Source organism: Camponotus vicinus, unplaced genomic scaffold (assembly GCF_025532165.1).
Source record: "Camponotus vicinus isolate PSW18456_S1 unplaced genomic scaffold, iyCamVici1.0 SCAF_2, whole genome shotgun sequence".
NCBI lineage: Eukaryota > Metazoa > Arthropoda > Insecta > Hymenoptera > Formicidae > Camponotus > Camponotus vicinus.
In genome coordinates, this window is record NW_028141956.1 from 2,697,795 (window position 1) to 2,719,562 (window position 21,768).

Below are 21,768 nucleotides of genomic sequence, written 5' to 3' on the forward strand. Positions count from 1 at the left end.
CACTTATTTTCTAATCTTCACACTTTTATCTTATTTTATTCTATATTTCGTATGTCTCCTGATTTCCATTTTTTGTAAGAAAAAAAATAAGACACAATATATCAAACTGCGATTGAAAAGTAACTTTTTAATAATTTTTTTAATGAACTTATATATATTATTTTTTTTATTTATCAAAGATTAGAGTTCAAACGCAGACGTTTACCAGTGAAAATTAAGTATCAAGAGTGTAATAAATAACAAATTATCACACTTTGATTAATTTCAGGTAATATAATTATTTTCATAACAATTTATTGTAAAATATGATTGCTAAGATATTTATAGAGAAAAATTAACAAATTGTAAATAATAGTTTCTTGTAAGATCCATTAAGAAAACATGGAATTTATTATACTTAGCAGTAGTAAAATAACTACCATTAATATGACTTTATAATATTATATCTTGTTTAATAGTCATTACACATTCACAATTACAAGGTACAATTTTTAAAGCTATCTCGAAACTTGCTCTACTAGCAATTAATTTATATTTAACAGACAGCAAGAGAGCTAATTACGATAAATAGGTAAATGGAAACACGCATTATTTCTGAAAAGTTACATGCAACTCGGATGAGCTTCAAGAGAAGCTTGTTTTAGTGATCCTAGAAGATAACGAAATGCGCAAAAGCAGAGTTTGTGTAGGTTTGACCTAAATCACTTAATCCACTCGCGCCTATTCGAGTATTTAGCTCAAGCCATATCTAAATCATTAATGAACTAAGAAGACTAGATATAAAAATCTAATTTAGAGTCTCGCTATTTTTAAGCGTGGATATCGCTGGTAATGATCGAATTCTTTCAATTAGTAATATACTTCCACGATCAATGGTTCGCTACTTTATTAACAATTTCATGCCAGAAATTGAATACAATAAATATCAACGTATTAAATACGTTTACACAAGACGATCCGATACTTTAGAAAATATTATTCGTCCCACACATAAAAGCTCGTCTAAAGAGAGAGCAAGCAAGCGTGAGCACGCAGTGCTACCGCTGGATTCTCGCGAGCACAAACCGACGTTCTAACAGATATTTTCTTGGCAGGGCAGTCTGTTCTGTTGGCGAGACGAACAACACTCAGGACTCAACACCGGGTCTCAGCGAATTTGGGAAAGTGAGTCAACATTTACATTATGTACTAGCTCCGCTGCGGATTCACCTTTTTTCGGCGAACAGAGAGATATCGTGTTCGCAAAAAAATGCCCACGTGTATGTACATACACGTTTCCAAAAGAGCTTCCGTTTTACGACCGCGGATGGGGTTTTACGCGACACATCCTGCAGAAAAATAATACCGCGCAGACTTCCGGCCAAGACGCGCCTCGGTATTATTTCGCGAAACGACCGCGCGACAGTTTAGTTTATAATATATAAGAGAGTATTGCATTATAAGTTTACAACTTTTTTTTTGCTAAGTGCGAGATTTCCTCGGGGAAATAATAATATCAGCGCATGGAATACCAGAGAGAGATAAGCCGGTGATCAAAATTTCTAAACCAGTACCGCACATACATGCACAATGGTCACATATATATTAAACAATAATTCTCATTAGTAATTCACAATAATATGCTCTATTGTTCTAAATCAATGCTGAATATTATTTAAAGAACGATTTCCTTCTGGTAGTTTCATTCATGCGCAGAATACCCCAATTAATTTCGTATTCCAAAATCGAGAGAACAGTTTGCAAAATTTCAAATATAAGCTAGCTACTGTGTTATAATATAATAATTAACCTTTATATTGCATTGTTATTTTTAACACCTTCAAAGGGTACAGGTTATTTTTGTCCGATTTTTGTGTTTTCCAAAATGTTCAAAAAAATTCATATACCTTCTTTGAACCTTTTAAATGAAAGCTAAAATAATAAATTTGCAAATATATTTTTCAATATATTCAATATATTTTTATTTGCAAATACATGAAGCAAAATATTCAAAGTGCATCGCTGCGAAAAAAAAAAGTATAATTTTTAAACAAATGATTAAATCAAAACGAAACTTGTTTGCAATGAAAGTTGAGAATCTAAGCAATGATTAAAAAATATATCATATAAATTAATTAAAATTAGATGCTTAATTTCGGGAAAAGTCGTAATTTTTCAAACATCAAAGTCGATTCCAGTAAATAAAAAATGTTTTCTATTTGTGACAAACGTTGTTATTATTACAAAGTGGCCATATATATATATATATCGGTTGTTTACATTTAAAAAATATTTATAAAGTACACATGTAAAAAGTGGAAAACCTGGGATATCTCCTCGGAGCATTGTGCTATATTTTTAACTACGAAGAAAGATATTCAATATTTTTTGTCCAAACCAAACCAAACAAAATATGTTTAAAAATAAAATATTAATAAAACAAGTTTTTAAAGAAAAGTAAAAATTCATGTCTCTTCACAAAAAGTATACAAATGTATAAGAGGGTCTTTTTTGTCCTCGAAAGATTTTTCTCGCTTTCCATTCAAAAAGAACTAACGCAAGTAGCCTTTCCTCGCTTTCATTTCTTCGATTATTTAACAACTTTTTTAGGAACAGCGATCCTATCGTTAATTTTTGACTGAATTAATATCATTAAAAATGATGGGTCCCAAAAATGATCCCCGTACACGAAGTAAGGATTAAGAAATATTCGACAAAATGTTTATCATGTCTCAAGTTTGCGCGTTAAAATTTTCCAATGACTTTCGACCCTGATAAACGAGACGTTACGAGCGAAAAGAGTGAAGGGAAGGACGCCCATATTATGTCGGGAATCTGCGTTTTCAATTCTTACGGCAGGATTTAGATTGCAATTTCACCGTCTCGATGGCTCGAATTATTTTTCCGCTACGTAACCTGGAAAATGATCGTCAACAAACGCGCGACCGATTGCGTCCGACCTACATTCCGTTTATCACTCTCATCGCTCCGCCGCGTTCATAAAATTATATCTCGACCCACTTTAGCGCATTGAATTCGTCGAGGGATTTCGAGCATTAACGCAGGTTCGACGATCACGTCGGAACGGATTTCTGCCGCGCGCGCCTTCTGACATTACGTGAATCCCGAGATCCGTCTGAAAATTAAAAAAAAAAAAACGAAACGAATCCTATCCGCATCCGGATCATTTCATCATATCGATTAAATTTTTTTTGTCGAAATTCGTACTCTCGCGGCAATAGCGGGCTCTGATTTAAAAAGTGAAAAAAAAAGCGAAAAGCTTAATGGGAGGAACAGATATGAGGAAGGAGGAAAAGGAAAACGGACGAGGGAAACGCGTGAGGACGTAAATCAAACGGTCCACCTCCGTTATCTCGCATCCCTTGCAACGGCTAAATCTCGCATTAATAAATGACAAGTTTTCTGGGGAAAAATTCGATGCGCGTCGCTAAATGCTCCATAGTTTGTCACTGATATTCGTTCTCGTGAAATACTAAATAGATATTCTTGCCATCTGTAATTTTTCAACAATTAAATCTTTTAAACATAATGTCTTTCCAAATATTACATCTTTAAATTTGAAATTTGTTTATTCTAAAATTTGAAGATATAATATTTAAAATATTATTTTTAAAAGATTTTATTTTTTCATATATCATATTATGTATATTATACACCATATATTTAGCCATAAAAAACTGTTTTCTATAGTTAATGTAGCTTATTTTGATGCATTATTTACGTAAAAATGTATTAATTTTTTACTCCCTTTAACCCTCTTATTTAAATTAAAAATTACAAACACTTTAAATTCCCTAGCTCCAAAATTGTTCACTAATCTATTATTTATCATTAATCTATTATCTATTATTAATTTTTCTTGCTATAAAAAAGACAGAAAATAGAATTAATTAATTTAAATATTGCCGGAATCCAAATGTATCGTTCCGACATGTTTATTAATTAAGAAGAATAGAGTCGAGCTAGTAAATTATTCTATAAAAAAATATTCCACTCGTGAAATGGTATCAATCTTGTCTTGTGTTATTTACTGTTTGTTATTTTACGAACAAAAAATCTGACATGTCTCGATTATTGTAGCATATTTCTAGCTACATTGAAACATCGGCGATACAAAAATGTTATTGCTAGTAGCATAGTACTGACAAAATATTTTTATAGTTTTACCATAAAATGTTGTAATAATTTATCAAAAAAATAATACTGCCCTCACCCCCTCATCATGATATCAAAATATTTTTTTATCAAGCATAAGTTATTTTGTATGTTGGTTCAGTTTTCAACAAAGATTAATCATTCTAAGAAAGATTTTTCTCTCATTACACTTTCTAAATCTCGAAGTACAAATAAAAAGAAGAAACAAATTCATGTAACTGCAAGTATAATAATAGCAAATAAAAGAGACATGAAAATTGAGGCTCGTAATGTAAATAATTGAATAGAATCATAAACGATTTTGATACAATAATTTCCCAAAAATTTTTAACTTCGATACATAATTTTCTAAATTACAATATGTCAAAGTGCAAATATATATTGAAAATATCTACTCGCGTAGCACGAACGGACGAAACAGTAGATATCACGTGCCATTTACAAAAAAAAAGTCGCAACTTTACGGCTTGTTCGGAAAGATAAATGGAATTATCTGAAAATTGTTCTCGTATCCCCTCGCATGTGTATATATATATATATACACATATATATTTCGTAATGTCCTGCCGTTGTAAATACCGACATGTGCACTTCCGGCAATGGACGGCGAGCAACTCGGACGATGCTAGTCGCGCGTGTATGTTTGTTTCCACAAAACGCGCTCGCAATTCGACATTTTTACCCTTTACCCTCTTGTTCCTTCGGCCTGTTATTTCTATCGAACGAAACCCGTATTTTCCGGCATGCGCGCGTTTCCCCAGGTGCGCATGTACGACACGAGTGTACGTCACGCACGCACCCACGCACGCACACCCCCACTTCGAATCACCGTTAACGCATCGCGGTGATATATCGTGGAATTATGGCGATAGCTCGCGGCGTAGTATTTGTCACGGTTTCAACGTGGGCTTGATTTTATTGCGGCTTTTGGATGTGACGATTAGTTTCGTCCAGCCTCGTCGCGCTCGATATCCAGCAACAGGCATCGGATTACGGCCGAAAATTCGCCATTCGCCCGTTACGGGATACTGACGACTGCGAAATTCGGTTTCTCCCTCTCGATTCTCGCAAGAATTGCCACGTGATATCGAATACATCGATGAATATTAAATACGCAATATTATTAACTTAACAAAGTTAAATCATTGATGGAAAGATTAGCGTATATTATTTAAATGGTACTTTTTCTTTTTTAGTTGTACGATATGTCAAATTCCTTCTCAAGCAATCAGCTGATTTTTGTTCGTTAATAAAAATAATTTAAAATAATTTGCAAAATTTCACAGCTATTTACCCCATCAATTTTCATGCTTGTCATTTATTAATGCTATTGATAAGAAATAACCGCTTGCATAATCGTCCTTGTATAACCCCTTGTATAATCCTTGCGTAATCGTCCGTCTCGTTGAAACGACGCGCGTCAGAGGCTGCTTCTTGCAAAAACAATGCGCGTCGTTTCTGCCATCGACGCATCGAGACTCGCATCGTTCGGATGAAATCGTGCGCGCCGAGAAAAGCCAACTACACCCTCTCTCTTAAAGCCGGAAAAACGGGACCATTGTGATTCGTTCTTCCACCCACCTTCCTCCATTTCCTTTTCCGCTCGCGTCGACAGGACGCTGTCTTTATCAAAAATTGCTCGCTATTTCTGTAAAGAATTCATGTAGAACACTCAAACGTATCGTAGCTTTTAAAATAAATAATTGAATATTAGACAACAATATTTTTAAATATCAGCGAGATATCTTTTACATCATTGTTTCGCATATTAATATTTAACAGTTTTTCACGCGTAGTATAATTTTTTTCTTTTGTAAAATAACTTTCTAATTAAATTTTAACAATAAAAAGAAAATAATGGGAGAGAAATTATTAATTAAACCATATTTGTTTACCTTTAATTAGTTATTTTCAACAATCCTGCACAGGATTAATTAATAATTCGTTAATTGTGAAAGTAAGATGAGTCAAGTTTCGATGATTGATCGGGGTCAATGCGCCAATTTATATCTCGTTGAAACTCCCTCGCAGCGCTTCAAAATTAAATTTACTCAGCTCTTAAGATAAGTGATGCAAGTGAAGATTTACGTGTTTATCAAAGCAGAAGGCTTTAGACAAATACACGAAGCTCGATCCTATGCATTATCCACCAATACGTCCTAGTTTTTTCCCTCGATTTCGACGATGGAATGATTGGACGGTTGCTTGCGTTCTCGACTAATGTTCGCTGGTTGAAACGCCGGTGTTTCCTTCGCTTCCCTGTGCTACCTTTTTCTCGGCCTCCCCTCGATCCTTTCCACGTGCTTCTGCGCCATAATAAAGGCACCTCGTCTCAAATCCAGCATGCCATCCGATATTCAATCATTTCGAGGAACACTTACGATACTTGAATTGTTCCAATTTTTTCACAGAGTATTTTTGCTATTGATTTGTTGCTTAGAAAACGATATTTAAAAGACGATAACACGTGAAAGGCATCGGCTAAAATTTGAAAAAGCTGTGTGTACAACATCTTTTCTCTACCTATTTATCTATCCATTCTGCTTTTTATTTAAGTTTAATTTATCTTTTGCAAAGAAGTCAAGCGATTTAATACACGTATCGATGTAAATTTAACATGATCCTTCAGTTGATATAGTTTTACTCTATCTTTTTCCAAACATGTATGAATACATACGTGTGTGTGAACCTATTTATACAGATAAAAGATGGAAGAGATTTAACGCGCGCTTCATTATTCTCCAGGCAGTTGTCAGGGAATTGAACAGGCTGGGCATGTTGGTCGATCTCTCGCATGTCTCGACAAGAACGATGAGAGCGGCCCTGCAGACTACGAGGGCGCCGGTAATCTTCTCGCACAGCGCTGCCAGGGCGCTATGCAATTCCACCAGAAACGTGCCGGACGACGTCCTCAGAAACCTGGTGAGTTTTTCACGTTACATAGGCAAGAATACGGGAAGCAATCAAATACGTAAAAAAAAAGAACTAGAAAAACGAATCCATTCGATCACTGCGTCGCTGATATTACACATTTTCCGAAAACAGATAGCGAGCCAAGTCGAAAAGTGTTTGTCACGAAAAAAAAAAACGTTACGTCGACTATGTGTACGTGTGCAGACAGATTTATTTATTTATTTATTTATTCGGATCTTTTTCCGATACCGCGTCCGTCAGTTAGAAAACACTATACAGAGTACGAACAGACTACAGAAAAAAATTGAATGAATATCTCTTTGTACTGCAAGCAATATCAACGACTGATGGAAAAAATCAAAGCATGCTCTCGAGAGTGTAAATCGGAAGTTCGCCGCTGCGATGTAACCCTTCGATCAACATCAAGATTATTTAATTGCGGACCGACACACACACACACACACACACACATATGTATGTGTGCTTGCCACGGACGAACTAGATCGAAGAAGCTCGATTTTAACAAAAGTTAATATTAATGTGCGAGAACCTGCCCGTAGAACCGCGATATATATATAACTTTGTCAGATTTACGTGATAAATTGCAATATAGTAACTTTATAAATAAATTCTTGATGAAGCTATTTCGTGTTATTATAAAATCGATAATCTTGAGCGTATTCTTTACGTGCAGCTGTCGATTCTAGATTTATTCTTTTCTATTTCTTAAATATTATCAGAAACTTAATGTAGTATAATAATATAATAGTATAATAGTATAATAGTACAATAATATAATAATATAATAATATAATAGTATAATAATATAATAAAATATAATAACATAATAATATAATAATATAATAGTATATATATAAAATATAATTGTATAATAATATAATAGTATAATACTTAAGAAACAGAAGAGAATAAACTCAATATCGACAATTGCACGTAAAGTATAAACTCACGATGCAATTATCAATTTTATTACGATAACACAAAATAACTTTATCAAGAATTTATTTATAAAATTACTATATTGCAATTTATTATATAAATCTGACCAAGTTGTATAATTAAAGAAGGAATAATATTAAAATAACGTTATAATGAAAAATATATAGATAGACTGAAATATATTGAATAGTTAAGATATGATATAAATATTCACACACACACACAAGTATGAGAAGAAATAATACGTATGTGTGCAAAAACAAATAACCGCCGGCAATCTTTTTTTGTTTCCTTTTTTATGTATCGTAATCGTTTGAACGTATGTAGAGAGAAATAAAAACGATGTGAAAGCAAAACGAAAGATATACGGGCTGTACCGGTGATTAAACGCAAGTTTTATCGACAGATCTGATATCTCTGGGAGCGAGATGCGTAACGTCAAAATTAAATTCGTAGAGTGCAAGCGAAGTGAAGCAAACCGTGTGCGAATCGAATGTGATAGGAGAATAGTTTGTAATCCACAAAGTTGTAAAGCGTACGTGGGGTAATACATATATGTGTGTGTGTGTATGTGTGTTTGAAAGCATACAAGAACGTAGGATCTATATTAACGTACACAAAAGTATCAGACGTTGAAATTGTTCGAGTAATCGCAAACTATTCGTAATCGATGGAACGAGGTTCGGGGGGAGATATGTCAAAATGATTTCGAGCTACTGCGACTCCGGAAACAACGCGCCAAAATAGCACGAGTGTGTTAGAAGTTTGAAGCTTAATCCACGTTATTATCGCTAATTTTGCGCACACCCACTACCAACGATTGGCGTTAATCCAATTGGCGCTAATCTAGTTCGCTCTGTCTCTCTCTCTCTCTCTCCCTTTTTCCCTCTCTCTCTCTCTCTTCTGATCGCGACACCAAAATTTTTCCATTAAATTCGCGGGAAGCATAAACGCGGTGTAATAATTGACGTCTGATTAATTGTGTAACAGTTGGCTGAGCGAGAACTTAAACGACGCTTCATTAAAATTTCATCTCATTCTCGCGGCGCGTGCTCGTCGATTAACGATTGACGAACCGACGATTAAGCTCAAGGAGCACTAAGTTAGCGAAATTAAATTCAACTTATTGCCGATTAGCTCAACACTTCGACTTTCGTAAGCGGTATACAATAATTTTAAGCTTCATAATACATTCTATAATATATCGCCATTCAATATTCATCAGAATAATACATAATTTTAATCAAAGTTTGATTTAAAAAGAGAAAAAGAAAGATATAAATAAAATATATAGTTGTATAAAAATTAATTAAGATATAATTTTATAATTTTTTATTATTTTATTATTTTTTCAGAAACAAGTTAAAATTATACAAATATAAAGATATATTATAAATATCGAAAATAATAAAATAATCGATGATACATGGATGACGTATGAACATTCACATTTAATGATGTTACAATTTAGATTAGTTACCTCTTCCTTTTCCCATTATTTGTTAAATATTTTTAATAAGCATTCAGAGTAATCAGCTATTGATGATTATTTTTCAGAAAATCATATATTCAATTTTAGAAACATAAAAAGATAATTTAGAGGCAAAACTACTGTGTATACTAACACTTCTTTTTTAAAACTTATTGTTCATGAATATCTTTTATCTTTTTGAAACGCATCTTCAATTTAAAATGATACAAATAAATGATTGTTGGACACCTCCAAGAAAGAAGGTACCTAGTTACTAATTAATTAACCGACGTTTTCCTCAGCTTCTTGAGAAGTCAGTCTAACATCTCCGTACGAACTTCATCCTCTTCCACGAACGATCAATATTCCCTTAATTATACCCGCAGAACGAGAGGATGAGTAACAACGATCTAAGCCGGATGGCTTGCCCGGTAACGTGTTATTAACCGTGCCGTCCTGCTGCCCTAATTAACATTGCCCATGTAGTTTAAGTAAAGTTAGGTATCAAATAGACAATTGCGAACCGCGTCCCTTGAAATAGTTTTCCTGATAACTTCCGTTAAACTGATACAAAAAGATAACATAATCTCGAATAAAGTTTACAATATTCTTCGATATTTATTTTATATATGGCTTTCAATTGTGTTTATCATTTACTATTTTCTTGGAACATCTCCAAGATTTAATGCAGTCACAATACATATCGTTCGTACAAATTTTTAAATGCATTTTTTAAATAATTAATATGATATAAGATTTGTGAAACGTAACTATAATAATATGAATAATATTCAAAATATGAATTGCTGACTTTGCATGCTTCTATTAAAGAAAAACAACTTAAAAAAATAAGGATACTTATAGCAAATTAATCCTAATCCTTGATTATACAACAACAATCTTAAAAATTAATTTCGTATTATTAAGTTTTTCAATTCTTGCTTGACTTTAAGATAAGTAATAGTAAAACAATTTAATTTTAATCAACAAAATTAGTAAAATACTTTTCACTTATTTTTGTATTGTGCTATTTAAATTTTAGATTATATAATATTTTTAAAGAATAGCAATAAAATTAAGATTTTTTCTCGATAATCTCGGTAATCTCTTATAGATAAATTCTATATATGATAGATTATATATATATATATAATTTTATAAATGTGTGGTGCTATAACATATTTTTATTATGTATTTAAAAATTAAAAAAAAATGATCACAACGTGTATGACATTAATGACATTTATTCGCAGGCTAAGAACGGCGGAGTGGCGATGGTCCCTTTTTATACCTACTTCATAACATGCAACAGCACTGCTACTATAAAAGACGTTATTGGTACGTACAAACGCTATTTGCGAAGTATCGATATTGCACGTGCAATTATCATATTCGTCGTATTTTACGTCACGAAATAATCTCTTCGCTGCAAATTTCATTTCAAAGTCACTTTTTCTTTAGAAAAAAAACTTGTCCGATATACTCCTCAAACGAGCATTTATCTCAATTTTACAAGAATACTGTGTAATGCATCTTATTCACCTATCTTTTTACAGGGGATATAATATTTGCTTCCATTTTAACGCTCGCAAATATTTGAAAAATTCGTTATCATGATAATAAAAGGACATTTTATTTTACGCGTGCATGCGTGACAATCTCATAAGCGCGTTACTTCATAACCGCGCATTATTCCTCAGTCACATTTTATTCCCCCCGGTAAACGCGCGCATATGCATTTATATTAAAATATAATAAAATATTTTATGTGACGCGCGCGCTTTTTACGCGCCACCATGACGGGGAATGATTAAGGTTCTGCACTGTTTCAGCACACATCAATCATATTCGAAAGGTGGCGGGGATTGATCACGTCGGGATCGGGGCAGGTTTCGACGGGATAAATTTGTAATTATTCTTTCACTATATTTCTACATACGAAAGAGGCAGAGATATTCAGAGAAAGAGGGGGCGTGTTGTCGCATAATTCAATTCAATAATATTTATGATTAATCTTGTTGAAAGATACGAATCGCGCAATAAATCCACAGTCCCCGCGTAATATACGTAAATATGTATTTAACCCACAGAGTTCCGCTCTTTTACAACACTCGGAATAATTGCTTCGCTTGTTTTGAAAAGGGTATGAGTCCCGGGAGGTTAATTTTACGGGGGACTCATGAAACAATGACGAAGGAGCTGCTTTTGTTCTATAACCATGAAACTTTCACAAAGTACTTATGATGATTCTCATAATGTATATTACAAAATATATCGCTGTTAATATAACTTTTCCTTATTCTATCTCATGATACTCTTTAAATGTTAAATCGGCTTCAATTTAACATTTATAACATTTAATGTAGTTCTTAATACTTTATTATTTTAGACAAAAAAAATTTAATTTATATTTCTGTTGTTATTATGTGCTCTAAAAACGTCAAAATTCATCATCAAGTAGAAACATAAGGTTTTATGCGAATGTTTCGTTATACTTGAATTAATGTGCATTTCATATTAAACTAATTTTACAAGGATAACATTTCTGTATTCAAATTCAATGCTTAGTATAATAATAAGAAGACTGTTCACAGAATTAATGTAAAGTTATAGTAGCTTATGGTTTAAATTTAAATCAATAAATGTAATTGTAATACTGAAAAGAAATAAAAAAGCAGCTTTATTTATTAGACAATATTTTTTCAAAAATGTAAACAATTCAAAGTCAAATGGTATCGACTATCTTTCTCTGAATATCCACTCGAATCAGCGAAATGAATCGTTTAACCCTTACACGAGATTTTTATCCTTTCCACAGTACTCCCACGGGCTTAGAAGATGTCTCGAGGTATCCACAACTACTGGCCACTCTGCTGGAAGATCCAGCATGGACGGAGGACGACATCAAGAAACTGGCCGGTCTCAATTTACTGAGAGTATTCGCGAAAGTTGAACAGGTACGGCTCGTTTTTAAACGGATGCAGTTTTTACGATCACCATTTACGACAGTTGTAAATAAAAAGCGTTTTAGTTACTTACTCCAACAAAACATATAATCCTGTATGACAATGAGTTCCAGCGACGTGGTCCATAATTCGGGATACTATCTGAGATTAATCACGGACACGTTAAATTTATCGGACAATTGTTTTAGCATTCTTTAAAGCACGTTTCAAAGTTTTAGCACTCTTTGTTGCGCAAGCTTGTCAAACTAATTGAGCGTGTTATGACTTGCTCTTATTTTCGCAATTTATTATTTATTCGTTGAAATTGTTTTTATACACAAAATAAGGGAGATAAACTTGCATAGAAAAAATAAAAAACAACAAGAATTAATTAAATACAGTCAGGATAAACATTTTTAGAAATCAGTGTAAAAAAAAATTAAAAATTATAATAGTAAAATAATGTGTACGTATTATTTCAACTGCTGTTGCAGATAAAAATTAGCAAACATTGATAGGAACCCGATAATATTCTTGCCAAAAAGTTTATTTTCTTCACAATCTTAGAAAAGAAGTTCAAAAATGTAATGTTGACCGTAGGTCGATTTCATCCTCTTATCTTGCTACAGTATGCAATCATTGTCATTTCCGGAAAACAGGTTCGTGACGAGTGGCACAGAGCGGCGGTATTACCGGTGGAGAAGATCAGTCCACCAGACAACTCGGCCTGCGTGTATGGCGCGTCCTGATCCTCTTTGAGGACGTTCGTGCCGGGATTTCTCGACTTTACGCGATCGCCGAGGATCCTGCGGGTACCGTGGCATTACTGGAGCCTGTGAGGACGCGTGTCCTGAATCGCCAAAAGATCATAAGAAGAGGATATCCACGGATATCTCCAACGGAAACGACCAACTAATCTACACCGAGAGAACTGCCGACTTCTACTTCAGGGATTCCATCGCGCCTCCAACGAGAAACGAGGATTCAGCGCGGAAACGCGATCGGTTCTTCAAAATGGCGTCGAGAAAGGACCCTTGGAAGATTATTTTCAAGATGATACGCGCCATCGGATTCGAAAGGAAGATGTCAAGATCAGCGCCGTTCACGATAACGTAAATTGCGGTCACATTTGAAAGATAATTATCCGCCTCCTATAAACGTCACTTAATTTTATAATATCGGACGAGCGTAATAACCTCATAATGTTAAAGAAAGATTAATGACTGTTTTTAACTCGGTACTTCTTACACGCTTATAAATTATTCGGCATGATTTTGCGATTATTTGTCAGGCATTTCCGTCCAGACTTCAAACTTAACTTAATAATCCGGATATACATATTCATCATTTCGCAATTTGCATCAGGATTAAAGCACACGTGCTATATATATATTCTAACTTGAAATAAATAATAATCAGAAAACACATGGAAATAAAAGCATGAATCACGATTTCGTAACATCTCGCTACATTTCTGGCGCATCAAGATAAATTCGCAAAGACACAGCTAGCTTATACTTGAGTTATTTTATTAATCGCAAGGCGGTCGGAAAAATCTTCAAAAAAGTTCTCCTTCAAAGAGATAAAGATTAAATTCTTCACGCACACTTAGTATCAATTATGGTCACCTGAATCTCATATTATGCGTTTACAACATGCGCAACACACGATTTCCATATATTAAATTAACAAAATACAGAATCAGACAGCCATATATTAAATATGCAAGAATATGAACAGATTAATCGTATAAAATTCCTGGCGTTAAAACAAAATACGTATTGAATGCAGCACGATTGTCATTGCAGCCATATTGTTCTTTATATTTTGATTTGAAGACAAATATAAATGACATTACTATCATACATCAAACATCATTACAATTAGATACAAAATTTCTTAGGCATTTTTAATTTGCAACATTTAATACCTTAATAGATAAATATTAAATAAAACCTCTTATATAAAATTTGTTTAAAATTAAATATGCTTCGCGAATAAAAAAAGTTTCGTTACATCTATTTGTACTCTTTGAAGATAATATACGAAAAATTATTCATATATATCTAATTGCTTATAATTGATAAATTGATATTAGTTTTTAAGGAGAAATGACTCTAAATTTGTCAATGAATTCACCATGAATTCGCATTTGTCAGAAAGAGAAAGGGAGAGAGAGAGAGAGTACAGTTTTAAAATACTCTATATAATATATAACGGTCAGACAAGTGCACTTATAATGTGCGAATATAACGAAATCTCCAAGGAAAAAATTAAAAATATAAGACAGATACCAAGCTTCTAGGGATAAACTAAAAAACTCCGGAAATAGCTTCTACGTGTCAATAAAAAGAAATACAAACCTCGCTTTATAGCAAACTTCTATAATTGATAGCAATGCAACGAATTGCATTTTCCTTGCTAATTTCGCATCTGATCTATAGTTTTAAAATTGGACCAAAATTAACTAAATTAATTAAATTAATTAAATTTTTACTGTGTATAAGAGATAAAAAAGTTACCTTTTATTTCATAACACATGCTACTGTATAGTCTTTCAACTGAATAAGATTGCTAAAGAATATCAACTGTTCCCAAAATCTGTTCGATCTGCAGCTTCATTATTTCATGCTGTTTGATTACGCTTACGAGTATATACATTACACGCGAGTCGATTCATTGCTGATTAAACACTGCCGAGCTATGCTTGTATTAAACTTTACGAAAACTTGATTTACATCTATGATGCATTATTCTCAATTTCAAAAATCTCAAAATTACAGCAATATATTTTTTTAAATTGACAACTCAATAATAATTGCAACAGAGAGAAGAATCGCCAATTATGATTTGCAGCTAAAATATATTTACATATTTACGGAGACGAGTTTATCGAAGCATAATGGATTGGGTGTTACGCCATTTTGCTTGAATTCCACCGCCGCACTTGCTGCACCGATTGCACGAACCGTCGTTCTGAATCGTCCTACAGCCATAAGTGCTTTGAGAACAAGATCGGTTTTACAAATCTCATGGAACACGTAATGCGACCTATATTCTTCGCAAGAGTTGCGTTACGTAAACTGATAATTTTGAAAATGGCGTGTAAGAATTTTCAGAAGAACTTACGAAGATACATCGCACGAATTTGTATTTCAGAATTTAAGACGCGTCAAACTTGGACTCACGCTACTTTCAAAATAGCTACCCGACCAACAACTCCTGGATGCGTCGCAAATAGTTTCGTGACTTTCCTCAGGACTGTGATATTTTCCGCGGGCCTCGTGAAACATTTCGTGCTTCCATCTAAACAAATCGGGACGCGTCGCTGAAGGGAGAAAATTCGTATCGTCGAAAAAAAAGTGTATATGTACGACTATTACGAGTCGAAGATATATAGGTACGTTACGGTCGATTCATTAAAGTGATGTAACAGCCGGTTTAATGAAAATGCTTTTTAATGGAAGATAGAAGATAGCTTATATAAAAGGTACTTCAAAAATATTTTCAATAAATTCTAAGAAAGATAAAAAGAAATGCTGAAATTTTTAATTTTGCACGCACGTATTTTTTTGCAAGCGATAATTCTGCTTTTATAATTATGCGAACAATTTCTAGATAAAAAACTACAGTATTAACCGATCGTCACATCGCTTTAATCGAACAAATTTAGCGAGACAATGCGAGAAGGGGAGCGTGCATTTAGTCGATGCGCCGAAATCTTCGGATTACAATTTTGTAATATTGCATTAAATGATAGCAAAGGATAGATTCGTAACAAAGACGACGAGAAACATAGCTTAATCTAATCGTGGACCGTACATCTACGAGAGAAACTTCTCCATACGTAAATACTTTACTGAATATTCTTAACGCAAGCACACGTATTTGTGTATTGTGTAAAACGATTGATGCCTTCGACGACTCGCGGCGTTATTTTACGAGCAACGGAATTTTCGTCCGCACTTTCGAACTGTCAAAGAACTAGACTCTTGACGAGAAACATGTTTTTGCAACATTAGAAGAGTTTAAAATGCTTAGTCATTAATTAATTAAAAATATATCGTTGACTGTACTCTTCCCCGCGGCTGCATTTGAATCTCGATTCAGCAAAAAAAAAATCCTTCTTCCCTCGGCTAATAAAGCTATCAGCATGCATTTATCCCAAGAGAGATCTAGCGAATACATTGAAAATTATTAAAAAAAAAAAAGAGTTTACAATTTTAATCAATATTAGCGAGACGCAGCTCCCTTTTACATACATTTTAGCAGTAATAACGCAAGTAATCGCCAGATAGTCTACTGTTAAGTAGCGATAAACGACCAATAGGAGGATACGCATAATTTCTAATTCGTACGGAGTAAGTTTAACGAGTACGTAATTACGGCACTTTGCTCAATACCACCAATTAGGACATCAGGGGGAGAGGAGACACATATATACTGTTCTTTCGTAGCATTTCCGTAATATAAACCCTCGTAATTTATCACATGTTTAGATAAACAAATGCGACTATCACAATTATTCTTTATAAATAATTTATGAGATCTTTCCTTCTCGCGCGCGTAAACGCGAGCAGATGCCGAGACAAATACTAAAAGACGACTTGAATCAAGATCACTCATAGATGACCATTTCGAGGGTATATGAATCAGTAACACTTGCGAGCGAGACAAGACAAGAGATGTATTATCAAAGACCGGAATAATTTCGAGCGCTTCGAGAAGGGCGCGATAATCGTATCCGAATAATGTCAATTATTTGCGCGCGAAATGAATTTTATCGATATATCTGTATCTCGTGTATCGTCTCCGACAATCTATATAATCATAAAATTTTGTTTGTCTTGAAATAAGTTTCGTTTAATGATCGCATTATTACTTGAGATATGAAAAAAATCAAATTTGGAAAAGATGGGTGTAAACGTTCTTTTCTCGAACAGCTCGACCATTATTCTCTCGATCAACGTGTTCATTTTGTAAAACCTAACAAGTAGGATGATCAATCACGCATGTGTAGAATCCATTTTTTCTAAGATGACTTAATCGAAGGAGAATCAGAGAAAAAGGCAGAAAAGGTGGAAAAACAATGGCGAAAAGAGGAAAAGAAAAATCTTAGTTATATAAACCTTAACATATATAACATAAAACACACAACTGCCTAGAAACTCAGATTAATATAAAATATTATACTTATTATATTATATATAATTAATGACATGTCTAAACGCACAACAACGGGCGAGTTTAATAAGACAAGACGTGCATGTAAATAGAATATATCCAATCATGATTATGTGTGAATTGTACCCCAAAATTACCGGAATATATTTCAATAGATAATAGAGGTTACACATGCAAGTTAAGAAAAAAATATATAAATATATTCGAAATATATATTCGAAACTTTAATATTTAGTTTAATCATCATTATAAGTTCTACAAAAAATATAATTATCAAAAAGTAAAGATTTAAAATTAAAGAGATAGTAAAAAAGTCATATTGTTTAATATTTAAACCGATTTTATTTTGATAAAATTTTAATTATCACGACATCTTATGTCATAAAATAAAATTGAAATAAATTATACTTTGTGAGACTTTCACTAACAATCATCTCTACGATATAATGAAGTAAATAAAGTACCGGTGATTTTGGGATACCTCGTATAACAGACGGAAAGAGCGAATCAGTAATCGTAACTGTACTCGAGAGACTATAATACGTGTCTGACCGTAGCTACGATTTTTCACTTCATCTGGCGAGAATTATGTACTCCCGACTACTCACCGCGAAACAAGTTTTGCGGTCGAACGTTGATACATCGAGCAATGCGAGCAAAGATAAACGTCGATCAATATTATAGCCGATTTTGCCCGTTATCTGGGCAAAGTTACTAGTTTAAAAACTTAAACGTCTCACAGATACATCTCATATTCTCTTGGCACTTCAATAATGCAAGTGCAAGAAAAATCAGTTATGATCACTATGACACTAAGTTAAATGCATTTTCCATTTTTCCCAGAGACTTTGTCGCTACGAAGACTTTTCCTTCGCAGCCGAGTTCATCTCCCCTAACATTTTATTCAGGTAAAATAATAATTTCAGTTTATGAAAGATCGATATCCTTCACCGATTCTCTTGACACCAGAGATTCCAGAGGTGACGTAGATTGTTACCGATATAAACAACGGAGTCGAATCGATACCGAGAAGTCGTACAAGTTGATCCAGGGGGGAATAGCTGTAAATTTCTACGGTAAACTTCCAACAAGATACGACGAGAAACTTTCGACCGCTCGCATTCTCGATTTATCACTCTGTTGAACGCTCGAGATGAATCCTAGAAAAAAAAAGTGACGATTACGAGTTAGAGCACTTTAGAAACGCCGTTCTGAAGGGTGTTGCAGTTTATCGTTGCGAGAACTCGAGAACGAAGGATGGAATGGAAGGCGTTTAATGGAAATCTCATTATCAACAAATACAAGTACAATCAGCAGGATGCCTCGAGCTGTTCGATGTGACTATATACAGCGTGTAAAAGTTTTTAGAAAAATTTAACTATGTGATGGGGCGAGAGAGAGAGAGAGAAAGAGAGAGAGAGAGAGAGAGTAAGCGAAAGCGAGAAAGATTTGTGAGATTTGTGCGATAAAAATAAATTGCAAGGAATTAATGCATGGCCAGAAATAATTAAAGAGACTATGAAAATGAAGATAATAGAGAAAGTTTTAATAAATTAATTCTTAACGCTATAAACAAGAGACACTATTGATACCTATTACCTAAGAAACATAGCATATATATATATATATATACGCGAATATATACACCTACACACAATCAGAGAAAGAAAAGAGGAAAGATAAAAAGAAAGAGAGAGAGCAACAGAAAAAGAAAGAGAGGAAGAGAGAAGAAAGAGGAAAAAAGAAACATAAACACACATGTACATGGCATCCTATGAAATAATTATAAATATATACTGATATGTGCGTGATTACATTAATATCTATGCAGATTAGACATCGATGTACTTGCGGACATAAAAATGTGCATGAGACTAACTCACTTGCTATTATCTATACAAGAACAGATAAATATATACTATATACACATAGGATGTCTAAATAAGAAACTATTGCTATTCTTTTTATTTAGGATTCTTCGATTAATTTTGAGCTCATATTCTTCGAACTTTTTTAATATTAAATATTGTAAAGAATATTGGAGATATTTTGATATAAGTACATTTCTTATACATGTAGGTTAAGATTGTATGTGTTAAAACACTATGACAACTAGTATATTGAAAGAATAAATCTCAAAATAAAATAAAAAATAAGATTTTATTATCAAGTATTAACAAAACAAACTTTTTTATTTTTTAATCGATAATTCTATCAAAAATTATATCGATATCTTCATTTAAAAAAACTAGGATTTAAATTAATCAAAAAATTTTTAAAGAAAAAGAATGGCAATAGTTTGATTCATCCTATATGACAAAAAAAAGAAGGAGAGAAAACAGTGTGAATGTATAAATGAAAAACAACTCGCGCGAGAATGCAAAGAGAATAGGAATAAACTAATTGAGAATTTTTTAAAAAAGGTCGGGGTCGCGTTTTTCGAGCTCATGCTCGCCGACTCTGACAAACTTAGGGAAATATTTATAAGTGATACATTTACTTGAGAGCAGTTTTAGTTAGAGAGTGAGAAAGATAAATTTAGATCGTGTATAAACTAATTTTAGACACTTGAGTTGGTTTGATGTTAGAAATGATCCGAAAGAGCGTCGAGTCGATCGTCATGTACGTCGTGATAAATCGTGATTTGCGGCAATAAAATCGAATCGTATCAATTAATTCACGATCGTGTCCGCGAAGGATAAAGCTGGACCCTTCTCGCGACGGCAGTTTGCAAAAAGAATATTCTCTTAAACTTGCGCATTGACTTGTCGAAGCATTATAGCTATAAATCACCTCCTGCAATTAAGCGGCTTGTATTATATTAATTAGACACTCGTACTCTGCTATGAAATTCGATTTCACAATAAGTATACTATGAAGCATTTTAGCAATGATCAGCAACATTTCTACTCGATTTCTTATTACTAATAGATGATTGTTGAATTTTTAGCAATATATACATATACAAGTAAAGAAAGTTGTTACAAGTAAAAAAGATAAGCGTTTAAAGAAATATATTTAAAGAGACATTTCACTTATGCGTGCGCTCTAAAGAGTAAAGCTTGCAAATTAAAACGAATTATTATGCCATTTTACGGCATATAGATCAAGTTATTAGAACAAATAGATTGCAAACTTTAGCCGATAAATGCGAAAAGTGATCTGCGACACCTCGACAAAGAAAATAGATTCGATTTTAGGTGCCAATCTTTAAAAAAAAAAAATTGTTAATTTGCGTAAGAAAATGGATTTCGCAAGGACGAAGACGATCGCAACGGCGACAATTTTATCTACGTTAATCTAGAAGACATTGCTGGAACAATGATTTGTACGCCTTCTATGAAGGACCCTAGAGTACATTATGTTACCTAATACTCGTAAGCACACACATTATCTAATAAATATTATTTACAAAATCAATCAAATTATTGACGCAATATTCATTTTATGATTCCCCGAGTAATACTATAAATTTTTATAGAGAAATATATGTATAAGTAATGCTTCTTAAATATACTTAAATATATTTAAAAAATATTAAAAAATTACAATATTATTTACATTAGAGAATCTTTGCAAAATGTGTAGAATAAAAAATTGGAAATTTTATATATATATATATATATATATATATATATATATATATATATATATATATATATGTATATATATTATATTAAATATTTTAATAAATAATAATGAAAAAGTAATAAACAAAAATTATGTACTATAATAATATATTTATCTAAATATAGTATACTTATTATATACATATATATATATATATATATATATATATATATTATATGAGTTTCATTTATTACTTTTATTTAATATAATATACAATTAAAAACGAATTGGCAAAATAGTGAATATAATAGTATAAACAGGCAAAGTTTATTTGACATTATAATTTTTAATATTATAATTAATATTTAATTTATTTGTATGACTTTGACGATTAAAAAGTATACACACTATAATATTTAACTATAATATTTCTTTGATCGAAGATAAAAGATATATATATATACATATGTATGTGTGTATACGTATATAATTGTCGATAGAATTTTTGATATTTTATTATTTTTTTAGACATTTTAAAAAATATACAGGGTGATTCTGAATAAACGTTTG

General features: G+C 32.7%; 1 protein-coding gene across 6 annotated transcripts in view; it reads left to right on the forward strand.

The window, feature by feature from the left end:
* Nucleotides 1–19,346, forward strand: part of LOC145966256 (dipeptidase 1) — a 133,408-nt gene extending 114,062 nt beyond the window's left edge. For 5 of the 6 annotated variants that reach the window (XM_083090220.1, XM_083090219.1, XM_083090223.1 and 2 more), the window contains 6 exons: nucleotides 1,095–1,164; nucleotides 6,901–7,077; nucleotides 10,753–10,837; nucleotides 11,332–11,407; nucleotides 12,318–12,456; nucleotides 13,104–19,346. In XM_083090220.1, the coding sequence (XP_082946346.1) occupies nucleotides 1,095–1,164; nucleotides 6,901–7,077; nucleotides 10,753–10,837; nucleotides 11,332–11,407; nucleotides 12,318–12,456; nucleotides 13,104–13,193 (637 nt within the window). In that variant the 3' untranslated portion in view covers nucleotides 13,194–19,346. Of the gene's footprint in view, nucleotides 1–1,094; nucleotides 1,165–6,900; nucleotides 7,078–10,752; nucleotides 10,838–11,331; nucleotides 11,408–12,317; nucleotides 12,457–13,103 lie in introns of those variants that run through there. The other variant, XR_014437002.1, reaches the window with a different exon arrangement.
* Nucleotides 19,347–21,768: the final 2,422 nt, after the last annotated feature.